The following is a 19,088-nucleotide window of genomic DNA, read 5'->3' as shown; positions in this document are numbered from 1 at the left end:
AGTGCAATAAAATGAGCTGTTACTCTCTCTGAAGAGATACTACGTTTAAAAATCGAGCAAACATTATCTTGTACAAACGAGCTTAAATATAGATAACCCATGAAAGTAATCATTCAACTTATGGTGCTGCCATCTATGAAAACTTTTTTAACTTAAAATCAACAGTGTTATACTTTTCACCCAAGGGTTAAAGAAATGATCGTTGTTATTTACTGCTCTCCGTATTACTTCATTAACATCACGCCTTTACATTTTATCTTGACACACAAAGATCTTTAAAATATAATCCTATAAACGCCAAATGGGCTATTTTTTGAATTTCTAACTATTGAATCTATTAACATACTCCAAAGCTATAGATCCAAACCCAAAATTGGAATTCGCCATTAAATGATTTTTATGAAATTAAACGGTAGTATTTGTTGAAAATAATATTTTTTAAAATAAAGTTTATCCGCAATGTCACTTTAACGTAAATAGGGTTAGGTTTCAAAAATAAATAAATTGTAAAATTTATAATTTGTTCCCTGAAATTAAATTAATTTTGAAAATGATTTGTTATATGATTTTCAAATTAATTTGATTAAAATTAACTAAATATTTTAAATACATTTCAAATCTTAGTCTGAACATTCTTAAATAGAATTTTAGTCATATTCATTAAATAAACATGGGAGTAAAATTCCAGAAATGTTTTTATAAAATCTTTATAGTTTATCTGCGTGTACACTAATAAAATATAAAATTATGCTTAAAATATTAGAGACAAATAAAGTGATAATGTTTAACATGCTTGTGATAATATTAATAACATTTAACATGCTAGTGACAATATTAATAATATTTAAAATTCTAGTGATAATATTAACAATACTTAACATGCTAGTGATAATATTTAACAAAATTAAATATTTTATGAATACTCTCTATTTCATTTAATGTGACATTAATAATGTCTCAAAGGAAGGACACCTGATCTGTTACGCATATTTAACAGATTCATAGCCGAGTTTGCAAAATCAAAAAAAAAAAAAAAAAAAAAAACTAGTATCTTGTCCCAGGTTTCTTTTCTGGGCAGTTGGGCTCACCAGCGGCCGAGCGGTAAAGTCGCTGAACACTGGTAGTTCGGTCCGAGGTTCGAATCCCGCGAACGGGCTGGCTCCTTAACCTGAGACAAGAAGCTAAATGCATATCCCATCTTCATTGAAAGTTAAATATATCCGTATACTTTCATATTTAACAAAGCTGTCTTAAATGCTCTTAATGTAAATTATAATCTTTATTTTTTATATAAAAAATGATGCATATGCAGTTCATAGCTTTGAAAAGTGAGAAGTTTAAAAATACATTTTTGATAATTCAGTTGATGAACAATAACATTAAGCAGTTTAGTGAATGATACAACTAATGTAAAAAACTTATTTCTGTAATTTTTCTAGTATATTTCATTATGTAATTTTTCCTGAGCAGCTGAGGTAAACTTTTTAAATTTTTCTTGATTATTTGCTTTGTGTTTTATTGACAGAATTGCAATAGCAGTTTTAACTGGCTAAGTGATAAAAGTATATTTTTTAAAAATTATTTTAAGCTTGTTGAAATTTCCTTTTCCACTGAGAATAATATTTGGTGACATTAAAAATAGTTTTCACTCAACTTATAAATTCAAGTAGGACTGCAATAAGTTGAATTCTAATGTCCTTATATAAAAATATTCATAAGCCTACCTAAAATACTAACCTTACACTGTGAACTGTGCCAAATATTGTGACTCTCTGTTTGGATTAGACATGTTTTTCATGAAAATTGTGGCAAGGGAACCAAGATCAATTTTCCCGATTAAGCATTTGCCAAATAATGAAGTGTCTCCCATTGAATTATTCCAGGGAAAAGAATTAAACGTAATAAGAGACTTTATCCAAAGATCCATGATTATATTATTGAGCAGTGATGGGTCTTAATTATATCATTAGGGTTGCCGCCATTATTTGCGGTTGCATTTTTATACCAATATTTGCGTTTGATTACGACTGCATCAAACTTAATTATGAAAAGTATCTGAATTTTTAAATTCTGTTATGGTTGGAATTAAAAATAGTATTTTACTTCAGATAGAATTGGCAGGTTGTGAATAAAGTCATGATTTTCCTGTGGTATTATTAGTGAAAAACATGACTTAATAATAGCAAAATTTTGTGACTGATGTGTAAATAATAACTATAATTTTTTTTGGGGGGAGAAGGAGTCAAATTAAAATATTCTAAAATTTTAATGCAAACTTTTGTAAATTGATGTTTGAAGAAAGTAACTAGTGTGCCTTCGTGGTGTAACGGTAGTACGCTGGGCCGGTATTCCAGAGGTCCGTGGTTCGATTCCTGGTGAAGGCGGTTGCATATTTTTCACCTTTTCTGCTTCCAATTCAACCTAATGACTCTACAATCTTATCAATGTCCAGGTAATTTTCTTAACAAAACGACCTATTCAATTTTTTTTTTCATCTTTTTAACTTAATTATTAAACATCACTTCAAAAATCATGGCTTACTTCACATTTGTGCCACATTAAAATTCAACAGTAAAATCGCAAAGTATTTAGAATCACAAAGTATCTGAGCACAAAGTATCACAAATATACAAATCACAAAGTATCTGAGCAACACATGCTCAGAATACCTAATATACTGCTATGTGTTCTCATTAATTTGTTTTTCAGTTAATCATCATTCAGTTTTCTTTGTAAGGTGAGTTAAGCAACTTTTTTTTCTCTTTTTATTAATTACGTTTTGTCTTTTTAACTTAAATAATGTTAAATATTTGTTTAACATCATTATTATGCTTTGTTTTTTTGAATTATGTTTTATAATTCGAAAAAATGCTTATGTTATGTTTCATGATAATTTTGTTTATTAAACATCACTTTTTTTTTTTCGAAATTAACACACGTAACAATCAAATGCAAAATTATGAAGTTTTAAAAACAACATTTCTTTAGAATTCCCGAAAGAATGCTAAGTTTTGCCCTACATTCTTTTATTTTCGCTAGATCATTTCTCTAAAACTAATGCCTAGTGAAGGCATCATTCTTTTATTTAAAAAGTGATGCGGACAGAAAGTGAGGGCAGTCAATAATAGCATCTTTGGTGCTAAAAAGGCAAAAAAACGTTGTGTATAAGATATCTGATAAAGAAAACTAAACATTGGTATGATGCATTGAAAAAATTGAAAAATATTAATGCCAATACTTAACATTGTGTCATGAATTCTATTGCTATTTTGCTATTGAATTTTATACAGCGTTGTATATAGCGTAAGTTAAAAAGACAAAAAGAAATGTTTCAGAAAGAGTGAGTTGAAGAATAGATTGGTAAACTGCGAGCTCAGCGAGACCATAACAAAACCTTAACAAAAACCTCTGGTGCGAAGTTAAATCTGAATCCTTTCAGATTTTACTTTTTAATTCTTTTTTTATAATTCCTTTTGATTCTTGATATATATATATGTGTGTGTGTGTGTGTGTGTGTGTGTAAGATAAAAAATACGTAAATCAGAATTTTATTATTTTTTCCCATTATTGTATTTCCCTTCTTTCGCTAATTCTGTAATGCTTTTATCTAAACAGGCTTTTCTGTCGCCAAGCCTTTTTCTCTTTGAACGGGGAAATATGTAAGATAAAAAATATGTAAATCAAAATTATAATTTAAACTAACGGGTAAAACTTTACATGTAAGATAAAATATGTAAAACAAAATTATAATTTTAACTAACGGTTAAACTTTAATTCTCCCTCTCGGTTCTAAAAATCGTAATAACTTCTCTAGATTGCGTTATTTCTAGATCATTCCTTTTTGCATGGCCTGCGCAGCGCTGATGACGTAATAATTGGAAATTGAAACTTTTAATTCAAACCAAAACCTTTCTCTTCGTGTGCTTCCATCTTGCATAACTACGCACTAACTACTCTCTGCTCTACTAGGATGTAATTTCGCTGGCCTGCTTTTTATCTCTTGCAATATCAAAAATGTAAATTTTCTTGAACAGGTACGAATAGGGTGCCAAGTGATTGTGGCCACAAAAGTCAATTTCAAATAAATATGGAATTAAAATCGCCTTGATTACCAAGCTTCTTAAATATTACAAAGTCAACATACTAGCATACTACGCAATCAGAATTCTTCAATATGGATCTACGTACACATCAACAGTGCTCCATCTTTTCCGTGCTTTTATTATGTCGAAACCTTTAATTTATATGTAAGATAAAAAATATGTAAATCAAATTTATAATTTTGATTTACAACAATTTTTATCTTACATATATATTTTTAACCGAGTTTTATATAATATTTCATAAAGGGATTCTTTCCGGAAATTAATAAAACATGCATTTTAGTTAAACTTTAATACGGAATATTTCCCATTTTCATTTATTGGAAAGAAAATATGTGTGAGTAGCCTATTATAAAATGCGCCCACCAGCGGCCGAGCGGTAAAGACGCTGAACACTGGTAGTTCGGTCCGAGGTTCGAATCCCGCGAACGGGCTGGCTGCATGGGCGTTTGCGTTGTTTTCCCCATGTGTAACGTGTATACGAGCCAGTTTCCCTTAGAAAGTCCTCCGCAACTGAACAAGATAGGAAATAATGATTTTATCTAAGACAAGAATTATTCTTGTCCAGGCTTTCTTATCTTATCTAATCATTATTTCCTATCTTGTTCATTTGCGGTTTTGCAGCTGAGGTTGGTGGTTCGGTAAAACCATCGAAACTAGTCCTGTGAAAATTTTGAAAATTAACGCTGATTTTTGTTGTTTGACTTCTGAATTAGTAGTATCAGATATATTAAGTTATATTGTAATGCTACACAATGTTTCCCTTAAATTTAAATAGATTTCTGACTGAAAATTAATTATATTAATTGTTAAAATTTAAATTAATTAACACATAATAGTAAAGATCTAATAAAAGAAATACTTCAGTTCCATAACTGACTAGGAATTTTTAAGACCCTTTTAACTGGAAACTTTTTCTCACTTTCTCTTCCTCACCTTACACAAGCGGTCGAAACTAGTTTGCTAAAACCGTAACAAACTAACCAAATATATTTAGGTCAAGGTCAAATACATTTCCTTTTAGCAAAGCAGCAGGTGAATTTGGAGGTTGTTTACATACTATAAAAGGGGAAACTTATTGAAATGATTTCCGTTTAAGTTTTTATTTCTCTGCCATTTTGAAACTGCAATGTATTATAATAAAAAAAGACTACAGAAATCATGAAATGAATTATAGTTAAAATAAGAAGAGGTAAAAATGCTTATAAATATTTCACCAAGATTAATTTACTCGAAGACATCACATACCTTAATTGAAAATTTATAGCTATTTCTTTAACTGAATAAATACCCAAAATCTTAAAAAGCCGACTGCAAAATAAGTAAATAAATAAAATAGAGCACTAATATTCATGTCCAATGTCTTTTGTTTATGTATATCACAGAAAACAAAAACTAACTCGGTAATCGTTATGAATTTTCGAAACACTTCAAGTATAGAAACTTGTAATTATCGATTATTGAGATGAAAAAAATTCAAATAAAGATTTTATACATTTGGTCAATATTAGAAAATTAGGGAAAATTGTTCTTAGCAATAGGCAAGAAGAGAATCTTAGATTGATGAAGATATTGATATTACTTTATCAAATTGATATAACTCGAAATTGATATAACTGTATCAATTTCGAGGACGACTCGCTTGTCCGTCTTCTCTAAAACCCTCCGAACGGCATGACCGACTATATTCGGACATTCACTTATAATTTAAGCTATTTTGCTTTCTTAATTTCTTTAACAATTTAAACAAAAGCAAACTCATTTATCCTGGCGTCAGTACTATACACACAGTATTACGTCATGGAACTGAGTTTTTCCCAAATTTCATGAAACTCATTTGGTTGTTGGACACAGGAGGACGTGACAGAATGTCGAAAGAATTTTCGGTGAATCTTTACATTATGGTAACTTGGGGATTTTTTGGCGAAAATCTGGCGACCAACCTTGCTACAGCAACCTGCTAGTTTTGTTTTGGACGCCATTTTGTTTTCACGAAGTAAAGGCATTTTTTTTTTTTTTTTTTTTTTTTTTAACTTAACATTTTTTATAACAATCTGCCAGCCGAATTACGTTTATACTAGAACTTTTCTGGAACAAAAAGCTTAATCATGACGAAGATTAGGTGCGAAATTGGGAGAAAGTGCACAATCGCAAACTGCTCGCCGCATTTTTAAGAATTGCACATACACGGTGTCCATGTACACGTCGACCTATTTTCACTTGAAAAAACATCCCAGAATTGCACAAAAATGGCATTGCGCACACTCTTGACTTTATGTACACATTGACCTATTTTCACATAGAAAGTCAAAGAAAATTGACAAAAATCCAATTCTTCTTACTCTTGTAAAAAGCGCCAAACAAATAAGTGGACGATTCTGCACTTTGGCAGCGGAATTGTTTCTAAGTGCTTATTAGCTAAAATCACGATCGGAATTTTTCGGAAAATGTCACATGACATGTCTCATGATCTCTCATTTCTCTGAGACAAAATAATCTGTGATTCGAACTGTGTACTTCTCAGATTATTGCTAAATTCCTAGCTAGTAACCTTTATCGCCTTACCAAAATGTCGCCAAACTACCTGTTACCATATTCTAAATATTAGCCGAATTTTCAACCAAATTCTAAAACGTTACATATAATGATACTGACTGTACCTTTGTAAGCCCAGCCAGAAAAGAAAATGGTATTAAAAAGGGCATTGTTGCTAAGCCTATGGTTATTTATGAAATTAATTCCCGTTGTCAGGTAGATCTCATTGATTTACAGTCTCAGCGAAATAGAGAACACAAATTTATTATAGTGTACCAAGATCATTTCACTAATTTGTTTAACGTATTTTGCATAAAAGTTTTGGGTACTATTCGGTTTCGAGGGCCGTAAAAAAATTGCAGCGAAAATGTATGCGCAAAAGCGCCAAATCTAGCAAACGCGCCCATTTAACAGCGCGCCAAATCTAGCGTACGCGCTGATTTCAGATTGCGTAAGTTTATATAGTTCTATATTTCTTAAGATGCCATTGAAATACTATTTTAATTTTTAAATCCTTTTTTGATATCTTATGAATTTAACAATTTGGGAATTGCCCATGACGAAAAGTCGGCAATAGAATTTTGGGTAAAGTGCAGAATCACCCACTGCTTGACGCGTTTTTAAGAATTGCACATACTCGGTATCCATGTGCACATCGACCTATTTTCACTTAAAAAAAATCCTAGAATTGCACAAAAATGGCACTGCGCACACCCTTTATCTATGTACGCATCGACCTATTTTCACTTAAAAAGTAAAATAAAATTGACAAAAATCCAATTGTTTTTACCCTTGTAAAAAGCAGTAAAAAAATAAGTGGGCGATTCTGCACTTTACCGAGAATATTTTCAAAGAAAAGGCATCATTCATTATAGAAAATTACGTTTGAACAACCAACGAGATGAAATTATGCTTTAGCGATAAGTCGGAGCGAAATAGCGATGCAGGCATCCACTCAGTTATGTTTAGCGATTTTTATATAAATTATAATAATGATCTGAAATAGTTATTTACTCTTATGCTTCCATTCAGTCATGTTTAGCCTTTTTCATATAAATTATAATAATAAAAAAGTATTATATCAAACTAACCTTTCATCTAAATTAAAACATCAATCTTAAATAGTTATTTACTATTATACTTCCTTTCTTACCGCAATTATTAGGGTTGTCGCAATTATTTTTCGCAGCATTGGCATCAACAATAGTTTGGCGATTTTTTACGGCCCTCGAAACCGAATAGTACCAAGTTTTTTAATGGCAATATTTCAGTATTTTTTCAAAATAACTTTTGTATTTTTGGGGCATGAACATCTTTTAAATAACAAGACAGAATAATGTCTTATTAAGTAATAAGACAAAATAGTGCCCGCCATTCGAAAAAAAAAAACTTTTAAATAATAGATATTTTATGATCTTTTTCTCATACTTTGCCTAAAGAGCATTTGCCATCCTATTAAGAATCCCTTACCTTCCTCTCCATTGATATCTGATATAAATTCTCTTCTTGGCAAAATTCCGAAGTACAAAATTCAAATTTCATGGATCAAAGGGCATAGTGACCATTTTGATAATGATCAGGCTGATGAACTAGCCAAAGAAGCAGCTACTAATCAAGATGGTACTGAAATCATCATTCCGTGGCCTAGCTCAAATTTCAAGTACCAACTAAAACAACTTGCTTCAAAATCTTGGCAAGATTTGTGGAACAATGCTCCACAGGGAAGATGCACATATAACTTGATCTCCAATATAAGCATCTCTGTACTCGAATCCTTCACTAAATTACTTTATAACAGGACATAGACCCTTCCCCACATGTTTCTACGCAAGAAATTTGTCAAATTCTGATATCTGTATATGTGGGGAACAGGGAACTCCTGATCATTACACTTTCTCATGCCCCTTAACTGAGGATATTCACATAAAATCTCCAAGAACTGATCTCTGGCATTCCAAAGGTTTTTAATTAAAGATAAACATCAGTATCCAAAGTTTCAGAAAATTATGCAACGACTCTCTTCCTACGGCCTAGATCTCTGTTAAGTGTAAGTCCACATATAGTTTAAACTTAGTGAACTTTTACATGCTGTGATTATGGACAAAATGGCTCCGCTCGTGAACTTTATAAAGTGCAGTAAACCAATATATTTGAAATAACCCATGGACACCCACCTCTTTAGCATTATTATTACACTTCATTTTAACATTGTGTTGCCAGTAATAATTATAATTATCTCATTATGTTTATCTGTTTATTAATTATGTTTATATCCTATTTTTGTTGCACCAAATCAGAGGTTCAATTTATTTTGTGAATCTCAAATTGTATTCCGACTATTTTGTAATCTACTTATGTCCTACATCATTATTTTTAATAAATACTGGATGCGAGGCGTACTGTGGGATTGCACGATGTGCCATAATAGGCAAATTCTAGACCTTTTGGAAAGCTTCAGTCTATGTAAATTCCTATAAAACTTGCAATTCCTCATTTTTTTTTTTTTAAGAGTTAGTATAGGAAGGCATTACAAATTGACCTATGGTACATCGCTGGTGTCCCTCCATACTTTTACCTTTACCTTTACCTATGTAGAATGCTTTGGTATTATATAAAAGCCTAGGTGAAGTATATAATAATTTCTGTATTTCATATTTTGCCTAAAAGTACCAGGCAGTCTATAAAATTGCCCATATAGAATACCTAGACATTCTATAAAATGCCTAGACATTCTATAGAATGCTGGCGTTTCATACATTGCCGGTAATATCATAAGTAAAGTGGTAGTGAATCATCTTTTAAAATACAGAATGAGGGTAGAATTTTTAGACAGGCTTTGTCTTAATTATTAAAGAAGAATTAATACAAACAGAATAACTGATCTATGTCTTGTACTGAAGTAAACTCATATATAATATTACTTGAAACCATATCAGTCACTTTATTGTGAATTCATTCTAAAAACCTTTAACTTTTGAAAATACTTAATTTGGAGAATATTTCAGAAATTTCATTACACAATTTTTTTTTTCATTTATGCGCTATATTCTTCACAATTGGATTAAAAATTATCACTTAACTTTTAAATCTTGTTTGCCAAATTCTTATCTTAGGAAATGCAATCTGGTTTTACGGTATTTAATGGGGTGTGAAACATAATTATTAAATTTAATGCTAAATGACGACATAATTAAGGAAATAGGCTGAACAAATTAATTTAAAAAAACATTGCTTTGTTGAGGAATAATAAAAAATATTTTTATATTTGCTAATTAGTTATTTTGAAGAAAGTTTTTTAAGTATCTTTTGTTCAACCCAATATTTGTATCTAAAAAAATTTAATTTTTTTTAAAGTTTTTGTTTATACATTATATTCAATATTCTTTTGTATAATGTGTCATTTAATATTAGGTAAAACGTAGCCAGTGACTGAGTTATACATCTGTATTAATAAATAGCTTTTCTAAATCTCAGTTAAAAATGTATAGTTTATTGTCAATCATTTGAAGACAAATCTATTGCCCTCATTTAGATAAAATAGTTTGCAAAGTTGAAACCTAACGCATATTCAGAAAATAAGGTTTAGCAGCAAGCTCCTTGTTACTCAATAATTAGGATTGCTACCATAGTTTCTTTATTTCATACGTGAGTTAATTTTAGTTACACATTTGTTATATTTAAATTCGAAATGATGTTTACAATTAAATTATTTTTACAAAATAAAATATGCATTCAAACAGCTTTTTTCTTTTTCTTTTTCTTTTTCTTTTTTTTTTTTTTTTTTTTTTTTTTCTTTTTGTAAATATAATAACAGCCGGCATTTTGAATTCTAAAAATTTAAGTTTCGTTGAATATTTTCAATACGCAAACCAACCCTATCTGCTACAGTTGAGAGCTATTTTTTGAAACCGGAAGTGGTTTTCTGTAAGACGGAAGTTGAAAAAATGGCTATTTACATGAATACACAGGTGTGCAAAAAATTAAGGACGAGACGGTTTTTTCAATATAACATTGTATAAAAGCTTTCCAAATCAACATATTTAATCCCCAATACGTAAGATCCCCAATACGTAAGGACATGAGTAATGTAAGAAACACTTACTAAAAGAGAATTCGGAGGGATAAAAAGAAACTTTATTGAAAACGTAGCATGGAGCGCAATGCGACTGAAGGCCGAAACATCCCTGTGATGGGTGTCCAGCAAGAAACATCCGGTCTTTAATAGGGGATATGATCTCCCCTGACTGCTAGGCAGGTTTCACAGCGTCTGCCCATGCTGAGAATGAGGGTGTCAATGAGTTGTTGACGCATTGCTGCCCATTCGTCTTGCAGCGCCAATCGAAGCTCCGGAATCGTTACTGGTGGTAAGGTACGAGCTGCCAAGCGACTGCCTAGAAACTCCCATACATGCTTGATGGGATTGAGATCCAGAGATCGTGGCGGCCAATCCATACGTTCAATATCCTCACTCTCTAAAAGCTGTTCGGCAGCTACTGTGCGATGACATGGTGCATTGTCGTCCATGAAAAGGAACTGCAGACCCATAGCGCCTCTAAAAAGACGCACATATGGAAGAAGAATCTCGTTACAATAACGGGTCCCGTTGACTGAACCTGCGTCGAAGATGTGAAGGTCTGTACGACTACCAAGCATGATGCCTTCCCAAACGAGAACACCGCCACCTCCATACCTGTCCCTTTCAATGATGTTCGAGGGATGATTGCAGCTTCCCCGCTCTCTCCAGATGAGTATGCGATGAGAATCGCTACTCAGACTGAATCTGCTCTCATCTGTAAAGAGTACTCGTCTCCATTCATTGTCTGTCCAATTCCGGTGTTCCCGGCACCACAGAGAACGCCTTCTTCAATGGGCAGGCATTAGAGGTACACACCATACAGGGCGTCGTGCAAACAGACCACCACCGTGCAGTCTTCTGGCCACGGTAAAACGCGATATCGGTCGTCAAGTCGCCTGTGTCGTGTGTCTAGCGATTTCTCCCGCTGTCTGCCGCCTGTTTCTTCTGGCCTGTAAGGCAATATACCGGTCATCTGCGGGTGTGGTTCCTCGTGGACGACCACTACTAAACCCCCGGATAGCTATTCCTGTAGTTTGAAATTGTCTCCAAAGTCGTGAAACGATGCTGTTAGCAATTCCGAACTCTGCAGCCACACTTGTCACACTGCGGCCTTCCTCCAACTTCCCAATTCGAGTAAAAGCATCCAGATGTCGACCTCGGGTAAAAGCATCCAGATGTCGTCTAACAGATTGATTATTCGCCATTTCTCGCTGAGGCAGCAACTCGGTGTGATTTTAACTGCTATACGGCGTGCAATCTCTTTTCGAGAAATACTGATCTTACACCGACAACAAGCTTTATACTACTCAGACACTCCCCCATTACGTCTACCTGCATATCTGCGCATGTGCTACCGTACATCACCTTACTTAATCTCCTGATTGGTCTTTCTGTCCGCTCTGCCTCTTCGTTCAGCTGATATGCTAATTTTTCGACTTCGTCCTTAATTTTTGCACACCAGTGTATTTCTTTATATTCGGTTCTCATATCGCACTCTGCAATGAAAAAAAATATTCTTAAAAAATTTTTAAACGCATTTAAATTGCGTCCTGCAACTTAAGTTTTGTTCGTTGGTGTTGTTAAACGTCTGGTAGTTTAATCTTTGTCCTGAACTTTGTGCTTTTGATTTACGTTTCCAACGTAGACTATTATGTTGATATATTACAGAAACACACACACACGCAAAACATTCATAAAGAAAATATGTAATCATTTCAAGAGTTTTCGCGCATTATGCCCCTGAAAATTGATCAGTAAATACATAACGAAAGAAATTTAGAACCAATTTTTCACAAAGATCAAAAATTGAAATTCAAATTAAAATTTGTTTGCTGTTTAGTTGATATTTCGACGTATCAGTAGCTTTGAGTTAAAAGTTTTTCTCCGAAATTCAAAATTTTATGCTTTATAGCATTAAATTCACCTTTTGGGAGATCGTTTTCTAGACTACGGTTTTTAGTTTTTGCCAAAGACCCCAAATTGGGAAACCTAGGCGTCTCAGATTGTTTTCATTGTTTCGAACTGATGTATGAAAGAAAGTTCTCGCAACGTTTTGTGTAAAAAGCTTTACTATATTATAGATTATTCTCATTATTCATTGAAGGTATTCGATCTTTTCGACGTATTATGGGTAATTTTTCAATTTTAGGAAAGGTTTATTTTAAATTAGGGAAAAATGTTCACCAATAATTTTACTCTGTATTTTTGTCATTTTTTCTTTCTTTGAGGAGGACCAGAGGTTTCGGGCGAAATGTTAAGATTAAAAAATGTATTGGAATGGTTCATAATCTAATTATGGATACAGAAAAGCAAGGATTTTCTTATTAAAAAAGAGGAATTGTAATTGACAGGAATTTCTCTCCTTTCGTGTTTTTTTTTTACTTTATTTGTTTTTGGTTTTTCTTGTAATGGTTTATTTAGTTTTCTCTCAACATATACAAAATTATAATTATATATTTACAGGATTTTTTTGAAATTTATTTATTTGAATTTAAATTGTTGGTGTTTTTGAAAAATGGTTCTAAGTTAATTTCTTTATGATTACATTGAGTAAATTGATGTATTATATATCACAAACTATACCTAATAACTCTCTTCTCAAGGACAAAATAGTAAAACATAATAGGAAAAAAACAGTTTTATGGAAATTACTTTGCTAAACATTTCGTATGCATAAAAGATTTAAAGGGGGCGAAAAGTTTTCCGCTTCATCTTCAGAATTGATGAATAAAAATATGTGATAATTAAATTTTTAATTTAAAAATACTACTTAATAATTACTTTTCCGATCTCTGCTGATAACATTTCGTAAGAACGAGGGCACTTTTCAGTCAGCACAGTGGTATAGCACTTCTGTGTGTTCTACCAGTGGAGTGAATTTACGGTAATGGAATTAAATGACAAAAAAAAACCTAATTTTAAAAGCAACCATGAGATACTTTTCCTCTTTAAAACTCATAAATGATAAATTTATGGAGCACTTTTGATAGAGAATTCTAAAATTTCTTACGAGTTCAAGAAAATATGAAAACTAAGCTTAAGGTTAGTTTTTTTTTTTTTTTTTTTTTTTTTTTTTTTCCATTAAACTCAATCGAACCCGAGACTCTGAACTTCATTCTATAGCTTATCCAAAAAAGCTCACGAAAATTTTATAATTAGGTATGAAGAAAAAAACGTGATTTGATACAGAAAAGAAGATTTTAAGGCATTTTAATGTTTCAGTAAACAATGTGATTAGTAAAAATTGTTTTGAATGTTATTTTTTGATTTTGGAGAAAAACAAATATTCATGTTTTCTCTTTACCTCATACATAACTTAAAAAATTAAAATAGAGATGCCTTCAAATTTTTTAGATATACTTTTAATGTATATATGAACTCGTAATTTTTCATTAATAAGCTTCTCATTTGTATAAGTTAATTCAACTATCAAATAAATTTCCCTAAAAATTTTTTTACAGAATTCTTTTACAGATTCTGTAGTCACTGTGGTGTCACAGTGCTATAATAATAATAATAATAGTGCATACCCCTGTTAATCTCATTGCAAACGCTATCAAGTTTATTATTTATTATACTGCTTACTTCTCACTTCTCAATAACTGTGTTTTGTAAATTTTGTGGTATCTTTCTTCTATTTTTAATGCTAAGAAATGAAAAAAAGTAATAAAAGCTTTATACTTTTAAATTTTTACTTGATTTTTCTGCCCAGTTTGATTAAAAAATAAAAACTTTAGTGTGGTATTATATTTATTAAAAGCATTCAAAGGTGGGCCTATCAACTGTTACTGATATTATCAATTTTAGTTTTTATCAATAGAACAGAATTTCGATTACACAGTCATTTTTGAATATTTTTGTCAGTGACTTTAATTTTCATAACAAGTCACTTTTGTAGATATTTTATCTCGACAAATGTTCCGCACTTCTTCGAAATTACGCACGCAGAACACGCTGACGTACACTGTTATTCTTGTTCCAGTTATTTAACAGAGCGTTTCCTCTTTGACTTCGTAGTTATTCTTTTTCCCCTTCCGACCCTGTCAAATCGTTTTATTCTTTTCACGGTGTTTTGAATTGCCTGGATTTGTTTTTCTCTCTGCGTAAGAAACAAACTTGGAATTGTAAATACAGTTTATTTAGATAATGTTTAGCGATATAACTTAGGGAAAAAGTTTCTGTACTTCCAGAAAATGTAGAAATACTACTAGATGATATTTTGAACTGATACAGAATCTCCATAATATTGTCAGATTCTTCCCATGTAATTTAGTATTTTTGCAAATAATTATTATTTATAGCTATGCACCTCATTTCACTATGAAAAATTATTAGTTAATTAATTTTTAAGTTTAACTAAAAGTTTATATTTGAAGTTTTGTTTTTTATTCTCTTAGTTCAGTAAACTCTCCAGATAAATATGTACAGAACATTTTAGAAGGTGTAATGCGTATCAAATTATACATATAATGAAGAGAGTACAGAGGTTTGCCTGTTATGAAATATTCCCGAGACAAATTAATAAATATAATTTAAAAAAATTATTTTAGAAGTTTTTTAATCTAAAAAGGGTTATGGAACAAATTTTATTATTTGTGATTTAAGCTGAACCTTTCAATCGATTTTTTAGAAATCTCAAAGTATACATTTGAGCACTAAGAAAATCAAACTTACCTTAACGAAAAAGTTAAAAACTGAATTGCACATTTAGGACATTATTTTATGAAATAAAATACGTAAGAAATTAATTTACATATTGCTATAGGTTCTACCGTAATAAAATGGCGCGATGGATTTTCATGCATCCAAAACAACTGCCCAAAGTAATTCTTTCGTAAACGATGAGGCATAAAAAATATAATGTCTTTTCTAGATAAATGAAGTTATTAATTACATATAAAATACTTTTTTTTTTCTTAAAACATACATTCAAATTCATTTTAATTTAATTTTAGTGTCATAATATCAAATCTCAAATAATTTTCATAATGATTGTCGTACATTCCGTTCAGCGCTTTTTAATGTTAAGAAATTTGCGATTAGAAATGGTTCGACATGTTAAATCAAAGACATGATTATTTCAATACAGTTGTAAATCTTTATATTTAATATTTCAATTTGGAATATAAATTTTAATAAAAATAATTTTGTCGTTAAAATTTAGTTATTCAATTGCTTCTTCTTTAATTAAGAACAATTTGTGATAATTTTAAAATAAATAGTTTGCAACATAATTAATACTACTATTATTTATCCCAGAATATTATAGAGTAAAATTTTAGAAAGACCTCTAGTTTTCCTGTAACATATTTTTATAGATACTTGACACTTTTTTAACATTCTCAATTTGCAAAGCCTTTCAGAATTAATTAAAATTGTAGATACACACGTATACATACATACTGCAATTAATTACATACTGCATAGTCCAATTAAGAATGGTTTAAAAATGCAATATTTGATATCAGAACCTAAAAAATACACCATTCGGACTCGAAATATAACTGAAATTTCACCTAATATTTGTAAGGTAAAATATTCTTAGATTAAAATTTCTGGGAATTCATCGCAATTTCCAAATTAAAATTCCTAAAAATATCTATTGAAATAATCATTCCAACATATAGTGGAATAGAAGGAATGAATGGATCGCTGTTTTTCCCTGTATATTTTAGAGGTCTATGTCATTTAGAACTGGGAAAAAGAATTTCATATTATCTAAAAAACTTTAAAGAGGTTTTTCATTAAAAGAAAAAAATGTTAAAATATTTGCTCTCACAGTTTAATTTTTAAGTAGACATCACAATACTATATAATTTTCTTTTATTTTTTATTTTGTTTCTCATTCTTTTTCGTTTCTTTTATTAACTGAATAGAAAATTATTGTCAGTATAATCTACATAGAATTAAATCACAGCTAAAATTTCTACAGATTTTTCGTACGTTTTTCTAATGCTTTATTTTTCCATATAATAATATGGAATTAGAGCCGTAAAGTAATTGGAGTTTTTGATCCATGAAAAGCTTATGAACCCCATACCATACTCAGACGTGTTTTTCCTTATTGGAAGGACAACAGATTTTACACTCACCCATATGAGGAGGTTAAACACCACCAACGTATTCCTGAGACAAGACATCCACGATTCTGTTGTCTCCGGCTTGTATATGACTTCTGGTCTAGGAAAAGAACCCAGTTTGCTTTTCTTTTTCACTCTAGCATAACCTTCCTCGCTGTCCTTTGCCGTCGCGTTTTCGATGTCGTAATCCCGCTTTGGCGGTTCTGGAGGCTTATCCTTCTCGGCTTTGCTCGAAACAGGCACGGATACGTCCTCCCTCTCTACGCCTCTGGTTGCGGATGACTTTTTATCTGTCACGGCAGGGGCTTTCTGCTGCATCTCAATAGTCTCTGTACTTGGTTCGCTATCTTTATCGTCACCCATCCTGTATCTATCTTAAAAGTACTTGATTGGGCCGATGGAACAGTACGCAGATGAAGAGACACCCCGAATTATTTGAAAAAAAGCAATTCAACTGATAACTTATTGAAGGTGCAGTCAAGACAGTGCAAAAAAAATACGCCCTATAAAAAGGACGAAGTGCGGAATTCGTTATCGGCTTGTAGCCCAGGTAACGTTGATAAAGTTGTCTAAGATTAGTGTGTTTGAGTAGTGAGTTTTTATTGCATGATAAAGTGCTTTGTAATTTTTGAATAAACAAATGGAAAAGGAACAAATAAATGAGTAATATATGCCGCAATGACCAAAACGAAACAACGCTGCAGTCGTTTCAAAAAGAATTTACAATGAAACATTTTACTTCAATCTCCTAGATAGAAATAGCTTTTGGAAGAGCAACATAAAGTAGAATATTTGTATACTTGATTTGGAATTTAAAATAGGTATTTTCTGGTGGCTCAGAATTTCAGAGACTGCCAGATGTTATTTGTTATTGTTTAAGCTCGAAACCGTTTCGTAAGAATAGAGCGAACACAAAAGATTAAGAAGCTCTCCTGATTTCATATAAGCTAGTATACCTCTCACTCAATAAAACAATTTTGCCATGGAAATTTTCGAATAAATCTTTTATCTCGTGACTTTACCTCCTTATTATATTTTGTCTGCACAATCTGATTTAGATCATGAATAATGCAAAAGACACAAAATAAATGTAAATGATGACTCAACGGTTTACAGCAAGCTCAAGCCATTTGCAAACCTATTTAAAATTTAATGATGCTTTATTGAGATTTTATTGATCTTAGACTTTATAAAAAAATTTTATGAATAAAAGAGATCCAAAGATATTTTGTTTCGTCTTTACAACTGATTTTCAATTAATCTGACAAGTACTTAATACAAAGAACTTAAGAAATGATTGTTAATGAAGGGGTGAAATATCTGAGTACAAACACAATTATGCCTGCATACTTTCAAAGAAAAAGAGAACTGGACATACTATTCCCATTATTTAAAAAGAACGCAACGAAACTCGAAGAAAATGTTTCGAAAAAGCAAGCAAAAGGCAAAGTTTGATGCTAAATTAGTTTCTAAAGAGCCAAGTGTACTTTTGAAGTAAAAAATTTTGTTTTGCACAAATTAAAAGATACAATTTTTAAACATTTCCAAGCTATGTTATGAATTTATTTTGGTTCCCGTTTATTACGCTGCGATTTTCATTGAATTCTTAATTGTTATAATTCTTTGTTGCTAAATCTCTATTTGAATTAATAAGTTTTTTTAAATAAATAAGCAATAATAAAGAAGACAAATATTAATTCTAGTTTTAGGGCTTTTTCATAACTTCGTCTTTTTTAATTCGGTAACGTATTATGATGGGCTGAAATATTATTAAGAATCTATTCTAACAAATATGCTAAGAATTAAATCCCAGCTATGCGAATGTAAAATGTAGTAAGTTATAAGGCATTTCTCCCGCCTTCTTAGCGTGCTTTCGTGGTGTGGTGGTCTGCACGCTGGGCACGTATTCCAGAGGTCCGCGGTTCGATTCTCGGCGAAGGCGTTGCTAATTTTTTAAGTCTCCTGCTTCCAAAAAATATCTAATGTCTCTACAGTGGCACCCGAACTAAAAGGGGGGCGGATGATGATTCTCCCCACCCAGTATTTGACGATTAGGTCCCCTAAAAAACCCAGTCGCTCTTTAAAAGGGGGAGTGTCTAAGGTATTTCTACCGCCTTCTTAGCGTGCGTTCGTGGTGTGACGGTCTGCACGCTGGGCGCGCATTCCAGAGGTCTGAGGTTCGATTCCCGGCAAAGGCGTTGCTAATTTTTCCAAGTCTCCTGCTTCCAAAAAATACCTAGCGTTTCTACAATGTTACTTAAAGATTCTTAAAAAACTTCTATTTTTCTCAAAATT

General features: G+C 31.6%; 1 protein-coding gene across 1 annotated transcript in view; it reads right to left on the bottom strand.

The window, feature by feature from the left end:
* LOC118194385 (CD9 antigen-like) overlaps window positions 1-17,245 on the bottom strand; it is a 63,396-nt gene extending 46,151 nt beyond the window's left edge. Inside the window, exon 1 of the mRNA XM_035365534.2 lies at window positions 16,806-17,245. Within this exon, the coding sequence (XP_035221425.1) occupies window positions 16,806-17,156 (351 nt within the window). The 5' untranslated portion in view covers window positions 17,157-17,245. The remainder of the gene's footprint in view (window positions 1-16,805) is intronic.
* Window positions 17,246-19,088: the final 1,843 nt, after the last annotated feature.

This window comes from Stegodyphus dumicola, chromosome 2 (assembly GCF_044657685.1).
Source record: "Stegodyphus dumicola isolate Sdum_Otavi_A_Nest chromosome 2, ASM4465768v1".
Taxonomy (NCBI): Eukaryota; Metazoa; Arthropoda; class Arachnida; order Araneae; family Eresidae; genus Stegodyphus; species Stegodyphus dumicola.
The sequence above is the reverse complement of the archived record's forward strand: the minus strand, read 5'-3'. Positions and strand labels throughout refer to the sequence as shown.